At 40.4% G+C, this 19,793-nt stretch overlaps 1 protein-coding gene across 2 annotated transcripts in view; it reads left to right on the top strand.

Annotated features, from left to right (window-relative positions):
* DPYD (dihydropyrimidine dehydrogenase) overlaps positions 1-19,793 on the top strand; it is a 3,199,941-nt gene that overhangs the window by 316,984 nt on the left and 2,863,164 nt on the right. For both annotated transcript variants that reach the window (XM_069232136.1, XM_069232137.1), the window contains exon 3: positions 4,475-4,557. In XM_069232136.1, the coding sequence (XP_069088237.1) occupies positions 4,475-4,557 (83 nt within the window). The remainder of the gene's footprint in view (positions 1-4,474; positions 4,558-19,793) is intronic.

Here is a 19,793-nt window from a genome sequence, read left to right as displayed (position 1 = left end):
TCAGGGGCAATACTACACTAAGGATGTTAGATCTAACTGGTTTCTACCATTAAAAATTAGGTCTGTACTTCCTGAAAGTAAGCAGGCACACGTCTACTTATCGTAATCAATCAATGTACCCAAACCACACACTACAAAAAACTGTCAAGTTGTTCATTTTAATAATACACTTGTGATGACGCTTGGGCCCAAATTCTTACTTTTCTTCATTGGATGGCCCTTTCTAGGATGATTGAGAGGTAAAGGACAGTTAAATTCAACCTTTCGATTCAATTGACAGTGTAACCAAATTGGTCCCACTTTGAAACCCAGGAGGCAGTAGATAAGGTTCAAAAGTTTATTACAATTTAAGAGCCAACCCGATGTAAATGACTCTCAAAAACAAGCTATATGAGTACAAAATCATCAAAGGTGAAGTAAAGCTTTGAATTAAGTTAAATTGTAAAAGGAACAGAATCTGATGATCTGTGTATAAATTGCTGTCCTCTTGCCTAATCATTGGAGAATTTAAGTTAATCTATGTACTCTAAACTAAACTAAAGGGAAACCCAAATTAAGTCTCAAGAAATAGGAACCTGTCAGCATAACCAAAACCTCAGTAGAAGTTCTGCTAGAGAAGTGATGTATAGCATATAGGCACACAAAGGAATGAGGACATGGAGGTCTATACCCCTCCAGTTCTCAAGGGAATCTGTTTTTGTCTAACTAGGTGAATAACAATTAAACTTACAGAACCTTTGAACAATCTACATCATACTCACCAGTAGTTTCCTCTCTTCTTTTCACAATTGAGATTGGCGACCCCCCTCAATTTCTCATCCCTCGAATCGAACATCAGGATGACCTTGAATGTTTCTTGGTGCCTTGTTCACAAAAAGGAGTCCTTTCTTCTCAGTTTGCTGGAGGTTCCTATCCTTGCCAAAGTATTCTCCCGTACCCCACTATCTTCAATCTTCAAAACACAATATGCCTTTCAATGACTATAGTCTTGCACAGACATGGAAAAATATTGCAATGCTAACAAAACTCCACGTTGAAGGTTAAACACAAGAAAACAAATGTTTCATGCCTTTGATTATGCTAGCTTAATAAAGCATTCAATGCACATTCAAAATGCATAGCTATAAGTGAATCTTTCAATTATAAATGGAAGCAGGAGTTATAATTGAAATGTCTTTATATGAAATTCAACATAGCAATATAAATCAAAATATACGGAAAGAAATGTTGTAAGTCTTACAATTCAGCATGTTAAAGTCAAACAATAGAACACACACATATATATGCATTTGGAGTCTTCTCCTGTGAATGCACCTTCAGTAATACGATTTAGATTCTCCACGTAACATTAGTAACGTTAAGACACACAATATATGTATTATCAAATGTATTGGCAATAACATTGCTATATCATTTCTGTAGTGCATGATGGTACAACCAAAATTATGCATCACCACTTGCAGCACTTAATACATTGTGACTCATTCCATTTGGAATCTTCACTCATGATGCTTTTTGAAAATCCAGCAGTTTCAGCTGTGCAGCCACTGAGCGAACTATCTTGTACTACCTGAGGAAGGCAGAAGCTGAAACGTTGTAGTAGAAATATATTTTTGTTCTTTAGTAAGATCATCTGTTTGAGTAACTTCTTTCTTGGATATATATATATATATATATATATATATATATATATATATATATATATATATATATATACACACACACAATTGAGTTGCTCAAAATGGTTCTAAGCAGATTGGGTTAAGAAAATAAAAGAAAATTCATTCCAGATCCAGAGCGAACCTAAAACTAACCATCCAGCATGATACCTACCTCAGTCTACTTTACCACTACCCTCTCCAAACGCCCATGAACGTGGTTTCTGTTTGATACAAAATAAGGACGTCAGTCAGGATCCATTTGTAGAATATACAATTTTCCTACTGAAACAGACTCCCGCCTACGAAACTGTGCTCATTCAAGAGTGACAGGAGTTCTAATTAAATACTGTAGAGTATACACAAAAAAACAATCTGTTCTGTTGTTTGGCTATCATTGCTTTACCCCTACCAATAAACCTCTTCTCGGAGCAATCAGCTGAGAAGAGAATGTTAATTCTTGAGTTTTCGGTGTGAGATGGAAACATCTTTTTTTAAACAACTGTTTCCTTCATATTACCATTTGTGTTCAAAAGCATGTTTGTCTAGCACTGCCAGTATGTTATTACCAGAATTATCGACTACATAATTAAAAGAAATAATTTTATTTAAAAGTTTTAAAGTATGAAACAAATTAAGCTGGATATGTGAATAGGCACTTCAAGTCAATTCTCCCAAAGTGATCAATAGTATGTGCAAAAGCTGACTGTTCAAAGCACGTAAGGTGCTTTGCAGGCTGGAAATATTTATCCCTCACGGCACAAATACTATGGCACATTAAGGACACGCTTCTTGCACACTCATTTTGAGAATACAGGTTCTTCTTTGAGAAGTCGGCTATCGGAGAGTTTCATTTTTGGCTTTTAGGAAGCACGTTTCAAAACCCTACTCATTGCCGTCCAGAGCTCTAGCATGCCTTGCTCCACAAAGCCCATGAAACCACTGAATTGGTTGCCTCATGGCTCTTATACAACTGACTCATAATGATGGCTTCAGCCAATACTGTCTAATACCCACAGTCCCAAAATTGATTAATGCTTCAAGCAGTACTAGATAACCAACCAGGCAAAGTAGGCACCAGCCTATGGTTGCAACTTCCTTAAGATGCCCGTGACAACAGATAAAAATATTATTGATTTGATCTTGAAAGAAATTTCCAAAAGATAGAAAAAATGAATCAACTCAAAGAAACAAAAACTTTACATTAAAGACTCTATAGAGAATATACTGTAATAATGTAATGTACCCATTAACAACTTAAAGTACATTAACCATAGACATCAGAATCATGTGGGTTTGTCTCTTAAAAGGTCATCTTCTGTCAGCTGTCAGTTTGTAAAAAAACATAGGTGCAAACTACGTACGTGTGATGGTTAGTTTTGTGTAGTAAAATGTGTTCATTAAAATTGTTGGTTAGTAAAATTAAAAATGTATTAGGAGATAATTTGCGAGGGGGCCACAACATTTTTACTGCCTAGGGGTCTCCACAGGGTTTAATCCGGAACTGACTTCAAAACATAGATGAGCTTATAACCATCTGGCTTGCAGGTGACCTTCAAGAATACTTTACATACACCTGAGAAACCCTCCTATTGTTCTCCCAGTACAGTGGTGAGATGAGGGGGCGGCCACTGCGTTTTTCAGTCTCTCACAAATATTTATTGGTCTTGGGATGAATGTGGTCCCTTGAATGGCTGGTGCCTTTGTTACTCAGCCTTGAAACATCCAGATCCCTATTAGCTAAAGTTCAAAGAGAGCACAGCCCTTTTTTCACTAATTATAAATGAACATTCCAATTTTAGATATTTTGCGGCAATCCAAAAAAAGGCATGGAAGACTATAGAAAAGAGTGCTAGAGGAGTACTAAGTTACATACTCCAAATTGCGTGTGCGGTCGTGTCCTCAAGTCACGGTGCTTCTAATATACATATCTTTCACTACTGTATTTGTAGGTCTGGCTTAGAAACAGCTGTAATTGTTTAGCTAGCCTCATGTTACAAACATTGCAAACCATAACTACACACATGCATACATAAATAAGGTGGCTTATGATTTTATACATCATGGGGCAATGAATCGGTCCACTTCAGCCATTGGCTTTCATGCAGGATGAATGATGGCAATTTTTCTGATCACATGTTCAAATCAACCTATAAAGAAGAGCTCTTCAGTGGCAAGGCTTGTGGGCCAGTACTTTAAATTGTCAATTGCCCTTTTCTTTCAATCAATTTTTTATCCTTTTATGTTTTTAACCATCCTGGGTGTCTAGACAATGTCTTCAGGTTATAGTAATTCTATGTCAAACACTACATTTTATTTGCACCGATAAAATCATACTTTCCTTTGATGTGCATTAAATCTTAATAAGGGTTTTTATAACTTCTGTACAAACAACACATGCTTGCTAGGAAGCGCCCACAATGTTCTGTTAAAATTATTTTAATATTTTATTGCAAGCACATGGTGGGCATGTTTAGGTGGCAGCGTGTTTTTTTTTTCTTTTTTTTTTTTCTTTTTTTTTTGGCAGATGCTAGCAACACCTTTAATAAAATAACCCTTACCCAGTTTGCCAACGCAGATCTATTGCCAATGCAAATGCTTGTTTACATTTAAACTTGATGAAATATTGTGTACCTTCAATTGCTAAAGTTTGACATCAACTTTTACACATCACTCAAGTGTTGTTCGCAGCAGGGTTGCTTGCTCAGAAAAATTTGAGGAACATGGTTATGTGCATGAGAATTTAAAAAAAAAAAAAAATCATAGCAATATATATTCTTCAGACTAACCTGTGGGCTTCTAAATTTTTTCCACAGGGATGCGAGAAGCTTGAAAATAATTTTGATGACATCAAACACACAACGCTCGGTGAACGGGGAGCTTTGCGAGAAGCAATGAGGTAAGTCAGAATCACCATGGAAACGCTAGCAGACGTGATGAAGGAAAAGCCATTCCTCATTATTGGGGGGACAAATGAGTCCATTGCCAGCATTCAGATCTGTTCTCTGAGGAATTAATTTGTCATTGTAGAGGTTTCCCTGGAGGCTGTGCGCTGGCCTTGGAGCCGCACAAATGGCAGCGCCGCTGCAAAATATACGATGTAAATGTTTGATTTCCTTCTTGCACTGCTTAAGGGAGGTTGGATTGTAGGTATCCCTAACCGTAAAAAGAAAGTTTAAAAAATGTCCGTTCGAATCGTGCATGTGTACAAGGACTTGTAAAAAGTGTGTTTAAGAGAATGTGTGTTTCCTTGTGGTTTGAATGATAGTGCTGAAAAAACAATGGCCGGTTGATCCCGATTAATGTTCCTTGAGTGTGACTATTTTGTAAAATAGTTAAACGAACTTTCTAGACGCACTTTTTAAGCGCGTTTGGAGATTCTGTCACTTTTCACACTGGGACTTTTAAGTCCACATCTGTAAAAGGAAATCAGAAGCTGCAGGTTCTCTAAAGGAAAATGTTGTTGAAGCCAGAGGTCAGGAAATGCGAAGCACATATGGAACGGCAACAAACCTAGAGTATATCTGAGGGAACTCATTAGGTCGTCAAATAAAATCTCAAGAGTGGAAACGAGGTTTCCTGGTGCCATGCGCTAGATGGCTCTATCTGAGATGGAACTCTATAAATGACAATTTCAGTATAAAAAAACATAAAAGGCAACGAAATTTACAAAAAAAAAATGTTCTAGTAAATCATAATAGTTAACATGCTGAATGTGTAATTGATATTACATTGATTGTTCTTAACGAAACACAAGTATGGTTAATTTGCACAAAATGCTCAATGTGGTACATCCGAGGCTTTTTGTGTAATTTACTTTTGGTGTGAATTATTGTGTGATTTGGTTGTTGATTGCCAGAGCTGGTAAGATTTCATTCTACCAATTGACCTGTTGGGCTTGCGCATACAAAAACAAAGATATGTGACAAACCCGATGGTAACAAATGTGTTGTCTTGACGATATGGAGCTAGAGCTAGGTGGTAACCATTCATACCCTGTACGCTTTGCACATAGTGGAAGATGAGTCTCTTATCTCCAGAGATCAGAACAAGGCATGCAACATTACCGATTGCATGCACATTTGTTTACCAAGTGAGTGGAAATATGAATAGAGTAGGTGAGAAGAATGGGATACAAACTAGTGAATGGAGAGAGGGCATCTGCATCGGGTTCTCTGAAAGAGTGAGATTATTGTTCCGAGGAAGGGATAGAACAATCTGGATTTTAGCTCTTTCCGGGGAATCTGCAGTGGGAGAGGAAGGTCTCAGGAACGGGACAACTCATTACAATTTTAGGTAGAAGATTGTGATTTATTGTTTGCACCTTCTAGATCTCGAGACTTCTGAAAGTGAGGACATGCAGGTTCTGTGGAGGTCTACTGCGATGCTGGATTTTTAGTGGGGTAGTTCTGGTGTTGAAATTCCTGGAGCATATTTTGTATTTGATGCATATTGATGGTTCTTTCTGCACAAAGATATATAAACCCTGTGGCAGCCAGAGTGTTATTTGAAACTGAGCAAAGGTAATAATATGTGACTTCTACATTTCAAATTATGTATACCCTGTTTATTAATTGTGCCTTTAACGTATTATACCATTGGGAAAATTAACAGAGGAAATCTACACTGTTTAATTAAAGTGCATGTAGCTCTTCATGTTGAAACTTTCTTTGTAGAAGCAAAACAAATTGGCAGTGTGTGCATAAAAATAGCTTAATATTTTTTTAACCATTATTTAACATTGACGAGTAGATTTTCATAAATTGAACTTTGTCTAACAGCACCTTGAGGCAAAAAAATTTTGGTGTGAGAATTCTCCATTCTTTCGCTGCTTGTTTCATTTAACACTAATTTTGTGCTTTTTAACAGCATTTTTGACTTAGGCCCTCATTCCAACCCTGGCGGTCTCTGACCGCCAGGGCTGAGGGCAGCGGAAGCACCGCCAACAGGCTGGCGGTGCTTCCAGGGCTATTCTGACCGCGGCGGTAAAGCCGCGGTCAGAAAAGGGGAACCGCGGTTTTCCCCTGGCCCAGGGAATCCTCCATGGCGGCGCTGCTTGCAGCGCCACCATGGGGATTCCGACCCCCTTCCCGCCAGCCTGTTTCTGGCGGTTTTCACCGCCAGAACCAGGATGGCGGGAACGGGTGTTGTGGGGCCCCTGCACTGCCCATGCCACTGGCATGGGCAGTGCAGGTGCCCCCTAACAGGGCCCCATACAGATTTTCACTGTCTGCTTTGCAGACAGTGAAAATCGCGACGGGTGCCACTGCACCCGTCGCATCCCTGCAACTCCGCCGGCTCCATTCGGAGCCGGCTTCCTCGTTGCAGGGGCTTTCCCGCTGGGCCGGCGGGCAGCCTTTTGGCGGTCGCCCGCCGGCCCAGCGGGAAAGCCAGAATGGCCGCCGCGGTCTTTTGACCACGGAGCGGCCAAATGGCGGTAACCGCATGGCGGGCGGCTACCGCCGCCCGCCGCGGTCAGAATGACCACCTTAGTTTCTTAAAAAATGACCAATTTAGTGAAGTTCACAAATTTATTAAGCCTACATTATTATTTTCTGCTCCCAATGTAGGAATGGAAACTAATGATGTGCTTTGTAGGTTGTTCTACACCTAAAAGTTATAGGAAAATCAAACAGACTATACAATTCCTTGCCCCAAATTTATCCATATGGAACATGCCAAAAAATTGAAGGGGCAACGGAGGAGAGCAACTAGCTATTTTTGTAGGCATCTCAGTTTTGATGGGACAAAACAAGTATATAAAATTAATTAAAAGTTAATATTAAATCAAATATGCATCAATTATGCAATTCATTTTAAATATGCTCATTGAGATTAAGTCTCCGCAGCAAACCCATAGAGTGGTCAAATTGAAATTATGACTCCAGAAACTCAGTATCACATTGTCTATTTATAAATGGATGATCAAAGATGTGTTACAATAATTAGATGTACTGCTTTGTTAAATAAAAGCCCGGGTCTTAATCGTTTATGGCACTCCAGTGGACCCAATCTGATCACCTTATCTGCATGCATATTTTCAACTACATATGTCTCTCCACCAAGTGTTATTTTGTTTGTTTGTCTGTCCTTACAAAAAAGCTGCCGTGATTTTATGACTCTTTGTTTTTGCAAACCTTAGTAGGTCATAGCTCCCAAGTGAGACATGTGTGACACCATCACCCCGCATCTTTGTAAGAATGTCTCAAGAATCCCAGCATGCAAAGTGTTTTCACTAAATGTTAATGTTTCTCTATTCCAACTAATGAAAGTCCAGTCAATGCATCTGTGTGATCCAGGACCGAACCTAGTAGGAGCAGAAACACACAACAACCAATTCCACGAGTAAACAAGCACTGGGAAAGCCACTAGGTCTGCATTGGCCTCCAGCTTTTCTGCTTTGTCAATGCTTGTTTTATTTTGTCATGGTTTTTGTAAACGTTCTTGTTTCGGAAGCTGGCAGGCTCTCATCAATCAAAAAAAAAATCATTGCCTAAAAACAAAAATGTTATTTTGTCTCAAAAAGGACACATTGTCATACTAGTCCCTGGCTCTAAAGAGAGCTATTTAGTGTTTGGATATGCTCCCTGTGAAAGGTCACTCACAGTAAATTACCTAATGGTTGATGTGGGCTAACCCTCTGCCAATGCAGTAAACTGTAGATAGCGGAAGAAAATTCTTAATGCCAAGATAGGCCATTTTCTATGCCTGAGGTTAGCCAATATCTTTTGAATTTTCAAAAAATTGCATGTATAACAAACATGCTTACTTACATGGCCTTTCAGCCTGTTAATCCGTTCTCTCTTGCTGTATTAAAAGTGAAAGTCTTCATTCTGCAAGTTTTTGAAGCGCTGTTGTTGAATATGCCCCAAAATTTGACTTGTTTCCTTTTGTGATGACCGACCATTTATTTTAAAACCGTGCTTTATAAATGTCTGACTGAGTTTATTTATTGAAAACTTGACATCAGATTATGCCACTATCGTTTGTTTATTTCTTAATAGCTATATACAAGTATTTTTTGCTTGATTGCTAAATTTACCTCAAAATCCAACAAATCTGCTTCATGTAAAATAGATTAACTTAGTTACTATCTTCTAAAACAAAGCTGACATTTTAAAATGTGGTTCCTTTGCCAGGGACAGCTGCTATAATAGGAGCTGCAGTAGGATGTTCATGCGAAAACCCTTCCTGATATTATTTCTTGTTGTAATAAATATATAATAGACATATTTCCATATTATAAACTGTTGTTTAAGCTTCCAAAAAATTGTTTTTGCGTTCCGACATGAAAAGAACGAATGCATGCACTATACAGGCTTTAAACAAAAACTACTGGAATCTATTTTCAGATGAAAACATGTCATTAGTATTGTTGTCATTAGTTGGTTCGATACAACCTGTACCAAGGTCTGACAAGACTCAGATAAACCCACAAGGGTCAACAGACTTCACTGATAGCAAATTCTGCTCACTCTGATAGCAGTGACCTGAGTTGAAGGGCAGACCTCTAACATGTTCCAGCTGATACGAACACAACAAATTCTACAACAACAAAAAAATTCAAACTCTAGGTCATTTGTCAATTAAAAGGATAACAACATCATGAGTAAAACGTTGAAAAAAATGAAGGTAAAATATTTCCTTTGGAGCAAACCAAGGAGTTGAGATAGTTTGAGTTTGGTGGTGTTTACAGTGGACTTAATTTTGACATCAAAAGAATGGATGAAAACCACTTTGGGTTCCTGTAAGATATCTGGATAGTAAGTTGTCTTAATTTTTTATTCTTTTGTCCTAGTCCGTTCTAGAGTAATGAAACCGTGTGGAGACTTTCACAAGTAAATGGTGCAAATCATATCATGCAAAGTATTCACCAAGACCCCCATAGACCCAGATTAATATCATGTGGGGTGCTGCTGGGGCCTCAACCATGGTGCTTTAAACTTCTGAGAATGAAAATGACATTTATTATCCCACTGATATAGCTTCTTTTTCTTCTAGGGTCCAGAGTTGGCCCCTGGTCTTCCGATTTTTCTTGCTCATTTCAGTGTCTATTTTCATAGAAATACAACCTTAAAGATTAATCCCTAAATCTTCAGGACAGGTGCCATCAACTCCAGTCAACTTCCTCCCAACTGTGGGAGGTCAATACAAACCAGCCCACGTGTCTGCAAAAAATTCCACTACCACCTATCTGGTATTTGTGGGAAAAGACAGCGTTTGCCTGTATTCCTGGATTATCTGCACCATCCATCCACTGGAAGCTATTTCCACAAAAAGGATCAATCTTCAGTAGCTGGAACATAATCCATCTAGAGCTGTGTGTCAACAAAGAATGACACCACCACTGTTTGAAACGGTGCAGCGAGCAAGGATTCACAAAGGGGGTTGAGACAGTCTCCCAGTTTTCCTCTGCTGTCTGCTTTACGGTAGAACACAGATTCTTTCTTCATCTTTCTTTTCGAAGTAGTGTCGGAAGAAAAGTTGCTTTTACATAGGCTTTAAAGTGTTCTACCCTTAGTAATTGAGGGGTACTCCTGTCTCATAACCGAGTTAGTTCTCACACTGTCTTCTCAGGCATGCTCATAAGGGTGTGTACATTTGCAAAGTTAGTTGTCTCACAATTTGAAAATATATATTTTTGAATATTTGATATATATATACAAAATGCAAAGCTCAAAGTATTTTTGAAAAAAAAATAGGCAGCTGTAGTGACCTTTGCAGCAGTGGAAAACCATTCCTAGTACCAAAAGTGGCCACAAAGGACAGCATGTGTACTGGTGCCATTTAGCAATAGTCCCCTATCCCCTTCTCCCTGCCTATTCTTGGATTAGTCCTAAATTTGCCTTTCCCTACACAGTCTCTTTCAGAGACTCTGTATTCCTAACACTCTAGAATCCAATGCATGACACCATGGGGATGCAAATGCCACTATATTACTCAGGACGCCCCACTTGTGCTACAATCTGTAGCAGGATATCCTGTCTTTCATCAGTCATTGCCAGATTTAATTACACCTTGGAAGAATTGAGTGAATGTGAGAATCTTCACTCAATGAAACCAAGGGCATATTTCTTCACTTCACCTAGCATCTTGGGCAAAGTTAAAAATGCACACAGAGTAATGTTATTATTCATAGTGAGATTTCATTGTAGGTAATCTGAATCTCGGTAGAGAACTCTGGAATTCACAAGATGGAGGCACGATTTCTTGCCTGGCTTACCCTTTTCCACTCCCTCAACTGTCAATACATACCATAGAAGGGGAACGAATAATTTCACCATTGCTTGATCATTGCATCACTATAATACCCGGGGCTTTAGATTCCGGAGATTCCTTTTAGCTGTCATCCAAAAATGAAGGCTGGTATGTCAATCGAATTTTTACATTTTAGTTCGTCACACCAAAAACTCCTCCTACTAACTGCTGCTTGTTTTTTTTTCTTCTTTTGAAAAACGTGGTTTTGTTTGCCAGCTAAATAGTTGGCCCCCTCTGGTCGTTTGCAAGACCCATTTTGAATTCTCCCTTCCTCAGAATGGACAACTGCAAATTAAGTTTCATCTGTTTTTTTTCAGAGTAGTGAATCCTTAATCCCCTATAACACTATCATAAACAACGCAAACAGTGTGCTCTGATTTAAAAACATATGTAGTCACATTAGTGTATGCTGTGAGTTTGATGCTTATATCTGCATCCAGACACTAAGGGTCTCGTGTGCATAGTTTTTTAATGGTTGCAAACACTCAGATTCAATAAATCTGACTGTGACATGGTAAAAAATTTTTTTTTTAAGAGTAGGCAGTGGTCCATTCAATTGAACTCTCTCTACTACCACTTCATGCAATCCATTGTTCACCATGGTAACAGCAGGGTTAGTTCACCAGCCTTCACATTCTAGTAGAGTGCCGTCATAGCAGGCAAATGGGAGCCAAGTATTCCAGGAATAGAGTGAAATGGGCCATATGATGTTGTGACTTCATACAATGGTGCATATCATCTTAGTCCTCTACGGAGAGTTCCACATATTACATTTTTAGGAATGATTGGACCATCTCACAGGTACTCAGTAGGCATAACTTTCAGATTATGATTAATGGTATTAGGAAGTGCCAAGAGATTAACAATAAATAAACAATATTACCCACCTATGTCCCCATTCTTAGTTTTTTCTTATGGGGGTGCCCTTCCACCCCCACTTCATCCCTTGCATTTATTTTATTTCCAGACATGCACCTCCAGAGACATGTCATTCTGTAGTATAGTGCAAGTGAAGAAAAGTTAGTTGCTGTTAAGTCAGTTGCAATTAGACTTTGTACACACAGCAACATTTAAAACGGTCAATGGGAGTTTTGTTCTAGGTGAACAGTTGGTTGGGTTTTTATTACTGTTTTTGGACTATTTAATATAAGAGGGACCTGTAATTTTCTGATGATCCAGACTATATTAATAGGTTTCCTAAGAAGCTGAGTAGTTAGAGCATGTTTTATCAAGTGTAGTAGCTGGATGTTTCTGTGTTGGGCCCTACACTTAAGTGATTTGAAAATGGCAATTTTAACAGAAAAGGAAACTATCATATGGCCACTTCAAATATATATCCCTACCATATATATATATAGCTACCATGATGGTCGACCGCTGGTAATAAGCTGTGTTTTTGATATTTTTGCCTGAGAGTAATAATTTTTTAACAGCATAGGGAATTTTTATACCTTAGTAGTGGATGCAACAGGCTGCAGAAATTTTTATGTTGCAATTGCAACCAATTCCTTTGCTATTCAGCAGCTGCTGGACCTGTTCTTTTCTGCAGGATCTTCACATAAAAACAAATTGTCTTCATCCCTCCAGTCTTCAGAAATACAGTTTTGTTGGCATTAGGACTCTGTGCACTTTATCACGACTAACCAGTGCTAAAGTGCTTGTGCTTTCCCCTTAAAACATTCTCAGCTTGTCCTACACATGATAAATACATTTAATTTACTTATAAGTTCCTAGTATATGGAACCATATGCACCCAGGGCCTGTGAATTAAATTCTACTAGTGGCCCTGAAGCACTCATTGTGCCACCAGGTAGAGTAAATCTTCAATAATATTTCTCAGGCATGCTAGTACAGTTTTAAACTGCCAATTTGACCTTGCAAAATAAACCATATGTCAGGCCTAAATACATATAAGCCACCTCTAAGGTACGCCTTGAGCAGGCAAAAGAGCAGAGTGTATTGTATTTTAAATGTGGGACATGTGAGTATATGTTTTACATGTGTTGGTAGGGAAAATCCTAAATTTGTTTTCTGCACTGTAAGGCCTATCTCTCACTTTGGATAACATTGGATTACCTTGAAATTTGATAAGTGGTAACGTTTGATTTGGGAACAGATAGGAATGTCATGTTTTGACTCAAATAATTGTAATTTCAAATCAACTTTAATTAACTTGGATTTTAAGGTACAATTCTGAAAATGTCACTTTTAATAAGTTGTCATTTTCTTGTCCTGGCACCATACTGCTTGCTTCCTGTGTCCTGCGTCAGTTGACTGTGAATAGCTTGGCTCTTTGTATATTCCTCCCAGACAGTGAGACAAATGGGACTAAGGGACTTATTATGACATTGGCGGCAAATGCCGCCTACCGCCACAGCGACGGCCGCCAACATGCCGTGGCTACCTACCATCCACCTAATTATGACCATAGGCAGAATTCCGTCAGAAGGCTGGTGGAATTCCATCTACAGTCAGGGCGGCGGATGGCGGTAAGGTGGCACTGCTGCCAGCAGCAACGCCACACCATCAAAACACTGCCTACTGTATCGTGTTACATCATACGGCCTGGTGGTCTTTCACTGGTGGACACTGGTGCTGGCAGCAGCGCCGCATCCCGTTTCCTGCTGGAGGACTCACTGCAAGCAGGTAAGTCGGGTTCTCCAACAGGAGAGGGGGGTGGGGCGTGTTGTGTGTGTGTGTGGAGGTGTGTGTGACTTTGTTTGAATGCGTGCATGTGTGTGTGATGCGTGTGTGCATGAGTGTGTGTGTACGTGCATGTTGTGTTGTGTGAGTGTGTGTGTGCATGGATGTATGTTCGTGAGTGTTGCTGTGAGTGAGTATGAATGTATGCATGCATGGGTGAATGTGTGTATGCATGTGTGTATGGGTGTGTATGTATGTGTGTGCATGTGTCTATATGTCGGGGTTGGGGGGGGAGAGTGGGGGAGGACTCTCGATGGGGGAAGAGGGGCGGGGGAGACCCCTATCAGTGTCACTGATAGTGCCACTGAATTCCCTGACACTGATAGTGCCTACCACCATGGTTTCTGTGGCAGTACAGAAAGCACAGAAACCATGGTGATGAGTGGGGTTAAAATGCCACGGGCAGCCTAGTGACGGACGCTGGGCTGGAGACTGAAGTCTCCAGCCCGGCAGTCGTTACCGCCGTGGCAGTCGGTGTGCTGACTTGACAGTTTGGCTTTGGCCAAACTGCCAATGTCATATAGTGGAGGTAGGTACCGCCAGCCTGTTGGCTGTAATACCTCCACTATAGCACCGACCACCGGGGTTGTAATGACCCCCTAAGTGTTTGTAAAATGGACCATCCTGGAGGACGGTTGGGCAGAGCTGTTTCCTGCCCCACTTACATTTCAGAGGGCTGCCTGCAACACACATACAAAGGAACATGACACCAGTTGTTTGTCACTCCAGAACTCTTGGAGACTTGACAGGAGAAGGGAAGTACTTTCCAGAACCAGATGTGGGGGTGGTATAGGGAATCACCTCACTTAAAAGGCTGGAACCAAGTATGAATATTGGACCTCCAGAAACAATTCTTCAGTACACTCCTGGACCTGTGGACATTAAAAGAGGAACGTCTTCCTTGTTTCCCCGAGGACTGCCTTGCTGGTTGAGGCCTGCTGTGTTCCCCATAGGACTGCCCTGCTGCTTGAGGTATGCCGTGATCTCCAATAAAGAAGACTGCACATGCTCTGTTCATCCCAGGCTATCTGAGTGACTCCAAGGGTCAGTTGCCTGACCTCCTGTTCTGAGCTATATGCATACTACAAGCTCCAGAGGCCTCCCTGCAACTGCCCTGCTGATCTGCTGCACCAGACCTGCAACTGGACATGCCTGAGCACTGCTGGCCTCTGCTGGAGTGATTTCCTGATCCCCAAGCGTTGTCTCCCCAGGCCTTGGACCGTTGGCTAGAATTAAAGTGCACCTCTCTACAGGAAAAGGTGAAATCCTGAGGTTTTGGGCTCTTTGTGACCACAAGTGGGCCTATTCTCACTGAGCCTCTGCGGACCCCGTGATGACCACCAATACAGAGCTTCAGTGAGTCAGAATTATTTTTTTACAACAACTACCAGCGATGACTAATAATGCACGATCTGCACTTCGTGCTATGACACCTGACTGGATATACACACTACAGCAACAACCGTCCACAACCCCATACATGTTCATTGAATTACAGCAACTATCATCTTCGACTCTCTCCCCTCATCTGACACTGACCAAACTTGTTGGGTCATAGAAAGTTCAAGTTCCTGCAGGAAATTGTACCGCTAGTATTTTTAGTTATATTTGCCTAATCTATGGTGATTCAAAAAGTTGTAATCCTTGACATTGGGTCTGTTCTGATTGAAATGTTAATGAAAGCATGGTCCGAAGAGGCGGTGGATGCGTTTTCAGAAATGATGCATTTTGCTATTTGAGAGATGATGGCTTCCTGTGTTTGATGACATACCATTCATATTAAGTACAATTTGCCCATGTTCCTCTTCAGTTTTCAGATGTAAGAGTTGTTTGTGTCTTTAGCTGTTGGGATGGGAATGTTCCTGGCACAGTACTGGTATGATCGCAGGTTCCCCTGTCATTCGTGCCAGGCTGCATGGGAATCTGGTTTCCTGACTTTTATTTTGGCCATGGTGCCACACTTAAATTTATGTGTGTTCTGATGACAAGGCCTGTCCCTGAACATGCAAAGTCCTCTCCTGTCACCTAGAGGGCACTCCAAGCATGCCTTCATATTGGACACAGGACCACTATCCCTATCTAAGGCCTGGCACATAAATTGGTGGAGGTCGTGTACCATGATTTGTTCTTTTTAGTGTGACCATACCTTTTTATTTGTGTCCATGAGAGTGGGCCTACTGACCTCTCTTGTGTAAAATTCTGTTGGTAGGTGTTAGTCAGAACCTTTTATTGCAATATCGTAAATACTCTGAGTGCATGTTTGTTTAGAGTAAGCCTGAGATAAATGTCTGGTAGTAGGACTCTGTGTCTGTATGAGTCTGATTACTGTAGCTAGTAGGATGATTTTGGATACTCATAATTTAGCAGGCCATAAAATTGATTATAAGGATGCCTTTTACCAGACAGTGGAAGTGTATTGCTTTCAGTCCTGTGGCTGGTGTGTGGAGCACTAGGCACTGACATTAGGATGGAGACATTAAGACTTTATTAGCAAGAGGCTGCTATTTAGTTTGCTTTTCTTTTAGCACTGCCATTTAATGGAAGGCAGTTGTGAAGAGTAGGACAGGTGTTTCAGCTGTTCATGCCTGCTGAATAAGTGAATGACTGTGCCTGGCCCTGCTAGAAAATGGACTGTCAAGAAGGCAGAGAAAGCCAAGGTGCCCCTTCTGAGCGCAACCCCCAGAAAAAGGAGATAGTATAAGTGAGTAAAACCAAAGTGGCCCCTTATCATGAAGGAGTCCCTTCAATCTCTCTGTGAGGTTCTTACCTTAGAATTGATTGTATAAAGCCTGAAGCGGATGTATACACTGCGGACATTAGCCTTGAACCAAGACCGTTACCACTGCATCTCACCACTGTAGGACTAGTCCTCATCGGAGCCTCCAACTGTACCTTATTTCTGTAAGCCTGATCAGCCTGGATTGGGGGGGCAAGACTGCACCTTGTGGCTGGGAGACTAACTGACTCAGGAGGCCACAACTACACCTCACTGCTGGTAGCACAGTTGGCTGGAAAGGCCACACAGCACCTCTCCATTATAAACCTGAATCACTTGTGAGTCAATACCTGCATGTTAATGCTGTGAACCTGACAGGTATAGGAGGCTGCTCCGCTGTTGGGACTATGCAGTGATGCCTTGACCACAATACTACATTCACCCAGCAATGCCAACACTAGGTAAAGGCTACCGTGAAGGACTTGCAAGAAACAACACATGCAATGCAAAGGTTTCACCATTATCGGAGCATATGAATTGAGATGCGTTCTAAAAAAGCTTGGTACAAAGACTTGAGATTTATACCGAATGTAAACCACTGATATGATTGAGTGACTGGTTTGCAGTTCTAAGCCTCATGGGGTCAATGCAATAATATTCACCTGTGTCTAAATTGTGCCTCTGCCATGAGAAATTGAGGACTTGAGCTCCTAGAGAATATTAAAGTGAAAAGGTTTAGAGCCATCTGAAGACTGTAAACAGAGATTAATTCAACCCTGTATTTGCTTATCATAATGTGATTGTATATTATTTAGTTTTGTTTTGTACTTAAAGTACTTGCTTTTCTAAAAGACGAGCATTGTGCCGATCATTAAGCTTATTGTGTCTCTTGGTTAAATGTTGAGTTCTTAGCTCTTGTCTTCCATATTAGCCCCCTGAGAAGCCTTGGATTGCACTGCCTCACTATTCTGAAAATCAAGTCAGAAAGAGCTATACTTAGCCCAGCTTGCAGAATCATAGTAGGATGGACTAAAATTCCCCAGTGATACAAGACCTCAGCCACCAAAGTCGGGAGCAGTAGCCCCTGTTTGCTCTATGCTCCATCCCCAAATAGGTTCTGATATCAACCATTATATATAGGTCAACAGTAGAAACCAATTCCTAACAATGGTCAGCAGGTGACACACAGTTGTAGAAGATTTGTTTTGGAAAAAGCACATTTTTATGCATAACATGGTAGGCTTGTGTGTCACTTAAAGTGTTACTAAACCTAGCAAAGCATTTTGTGAGCTTTTGTGAGTTTTTAAAATCCTCAATGTGTGTACCTGACAATTCTTTACATTAAATAATTATGATAAATGGCTAATATCCCACCTCCTAGGAGTCTAATAACAATTTCATCATTAAGCACCAGGGTTATGTCTGTTTGCATTGAATCAACAACACCAGTCCTACTTTGCCTTAGTGGAAGAAAAATTAATTACTACCCCCTCTCCCAAATATATTGACAACCTTCAATCACTCTTAGCACTAAAGTTGAAAACCAGTGTGTCACCACAACCCACAAACACCTTGTTGCACTGATTAGTTCCTTTTAAATACATTTCCCTCTTCTTTCCCCTTTTATAAGTGACCATTCCTTCATCTTACTAGCCTTCCAGTAGTAGTGAAATCTCACATTGGCTCTCTGTTATGTTACCTCACGTCACTGCAGCGATCTTCAGTTGGACTGAACACACCACAGGATTTGTAGCTCGTATGAAGCCTATAGATATCACAACCCTGCAACCAACATGCTTGCTTCATGTCAGTGCCTAAATCACTTTTAAGGCACCTGCCTGAAACAAAACATATATGTCACAAATCCTGAAAGTACTGTGACCAAAAGAAATGCTGCAATCTATCAAAGACCTTTTCAGTGTTACCAATTGCCCTGCAGTTCAAAAATATACAAACAATACAGCAAGACCATAGCTGTGGAATCCGTTACCCAACGAGTATACCCACCAAATTACTGTTATATGACGTGTGTATGAGTAATCAAAGTCAGTTTATTCCATATGTGGAAGATTACACATTTGTTTTGCCTGGGAAGCTTAGCTATAAGCCACCTTCAAGGGAACCACTGTTGATATTTTTGCTTATCATGCAGGAAGTCCTCCCCAGAGCCACCAGTGCTTTGTTATAAGATGCATTTATGGCCGAGTGCTAAGGAACCGTATTTAGAGTGAAATGTTCTATATAATTAAAATTTGTTGAAATAATTGTATTATTGCATAGAGAGAATGAGCTGCGATTATTAGGCAGATGAACCAAAGCATTATAACAAGCATTACCAATATGGTAAACAGAATAAATAATCCAACCCTGACAATCTTATTTCTATATATTCCTACTTATCACTACCTACACTCTGAGAGCATAGCAGGTGTACCCTATGCCAGATCTCAAAGGATAGCCTGATCTCCCATACCTAGATAGCTGGGCCAGGGAGTTGGTTAAAAGTGAAGTTGGTAATCCTTCTCTTCAAGATGAAAGGTCAGCATCAACAGAGCTGCATATCAAACACAAGGTCCGTTCCAGGTCAATCACAGCCGGAATGCTTCTCTCACCTGTGTAGTGCAGTGCATCATTTATATAATCAAAATCACACTGTGATAGAGGTGCAGCTCTGTTGCAATGATATGTCTAGAATTTAGAAGTTGTCTCTAAATGGACATAGCAAACACTAGGATAGCATGTTCTATGTGCCTAGCCTTTAACAGAGTGTAAAGAATATCTGCAAGAAAGGCTTACTGAAGACAAGTGTTAGAAATGGGGTTTCTGGTTGGCTAGGGTATGCACCTCAGCCAGGCAGAACTTACCCACTCTAGTCAGGGCAAGGGAGTTACACGTCCAAGATAACCCCTGCTCACCCCCTTGGTAGCTTGGCACAAGCAATCAGGCTTATCCCAGAGGCAATGTGTAAAGCGTTTGCACAACACACACAACACATGTGATGCAATATCCCCACCACAAAGGAAACACAACACCAGATTATATGAAAATATACTGTATTGTACACAACGCAATTATTAGACCAAACATCAAATATCAGTACTATCCTGCTACCTTACCAGTTGTCAGAACGTTACACATTAGTTACTCTGCAAATTAGCAGTAGTCACACATAACACACAGGTTACTCAGTATTCTGCAACATAAGCAGTAGTCAGGAAAAACGTTATTACACCAAAGCACTTGTCATAAGAATATCATAAAAATGCCCATAGTAGGAACATTAGAAAACATATGGCAAGTTAGAAAAACATATTTGCAAGCATGTCCATAAAAGGAACATTTGCATATGCACAAAACAAATCTTAAAACAGGTAGGCAATATATATTAATCGCCAAGTCTTTAGAAAGAACTTTAGATTATACTGTATATATGGACCCCTTTTAGGGAGTACCTGTTT

Source organism: Pleurodeles waltl, chromosome 4_2 (assembly GCF_031143425.1).
Source record: "Pleurodeles waltl isolate 20211129_DDA chromosome 4_2, aPleWal1.hap1.20221129, whole genome shotgun sequence".
Taxonomy (NCBI): domain Eukaryota; kingdom Metazoa; phylum Chordata; class Amphibia; order Caudata; family Salamandridae; genus Pleurodeles; species Pleurodeles waltl.
This window is presented reverse-complemented; position numbering and strand designations above follow the sequence as displayed.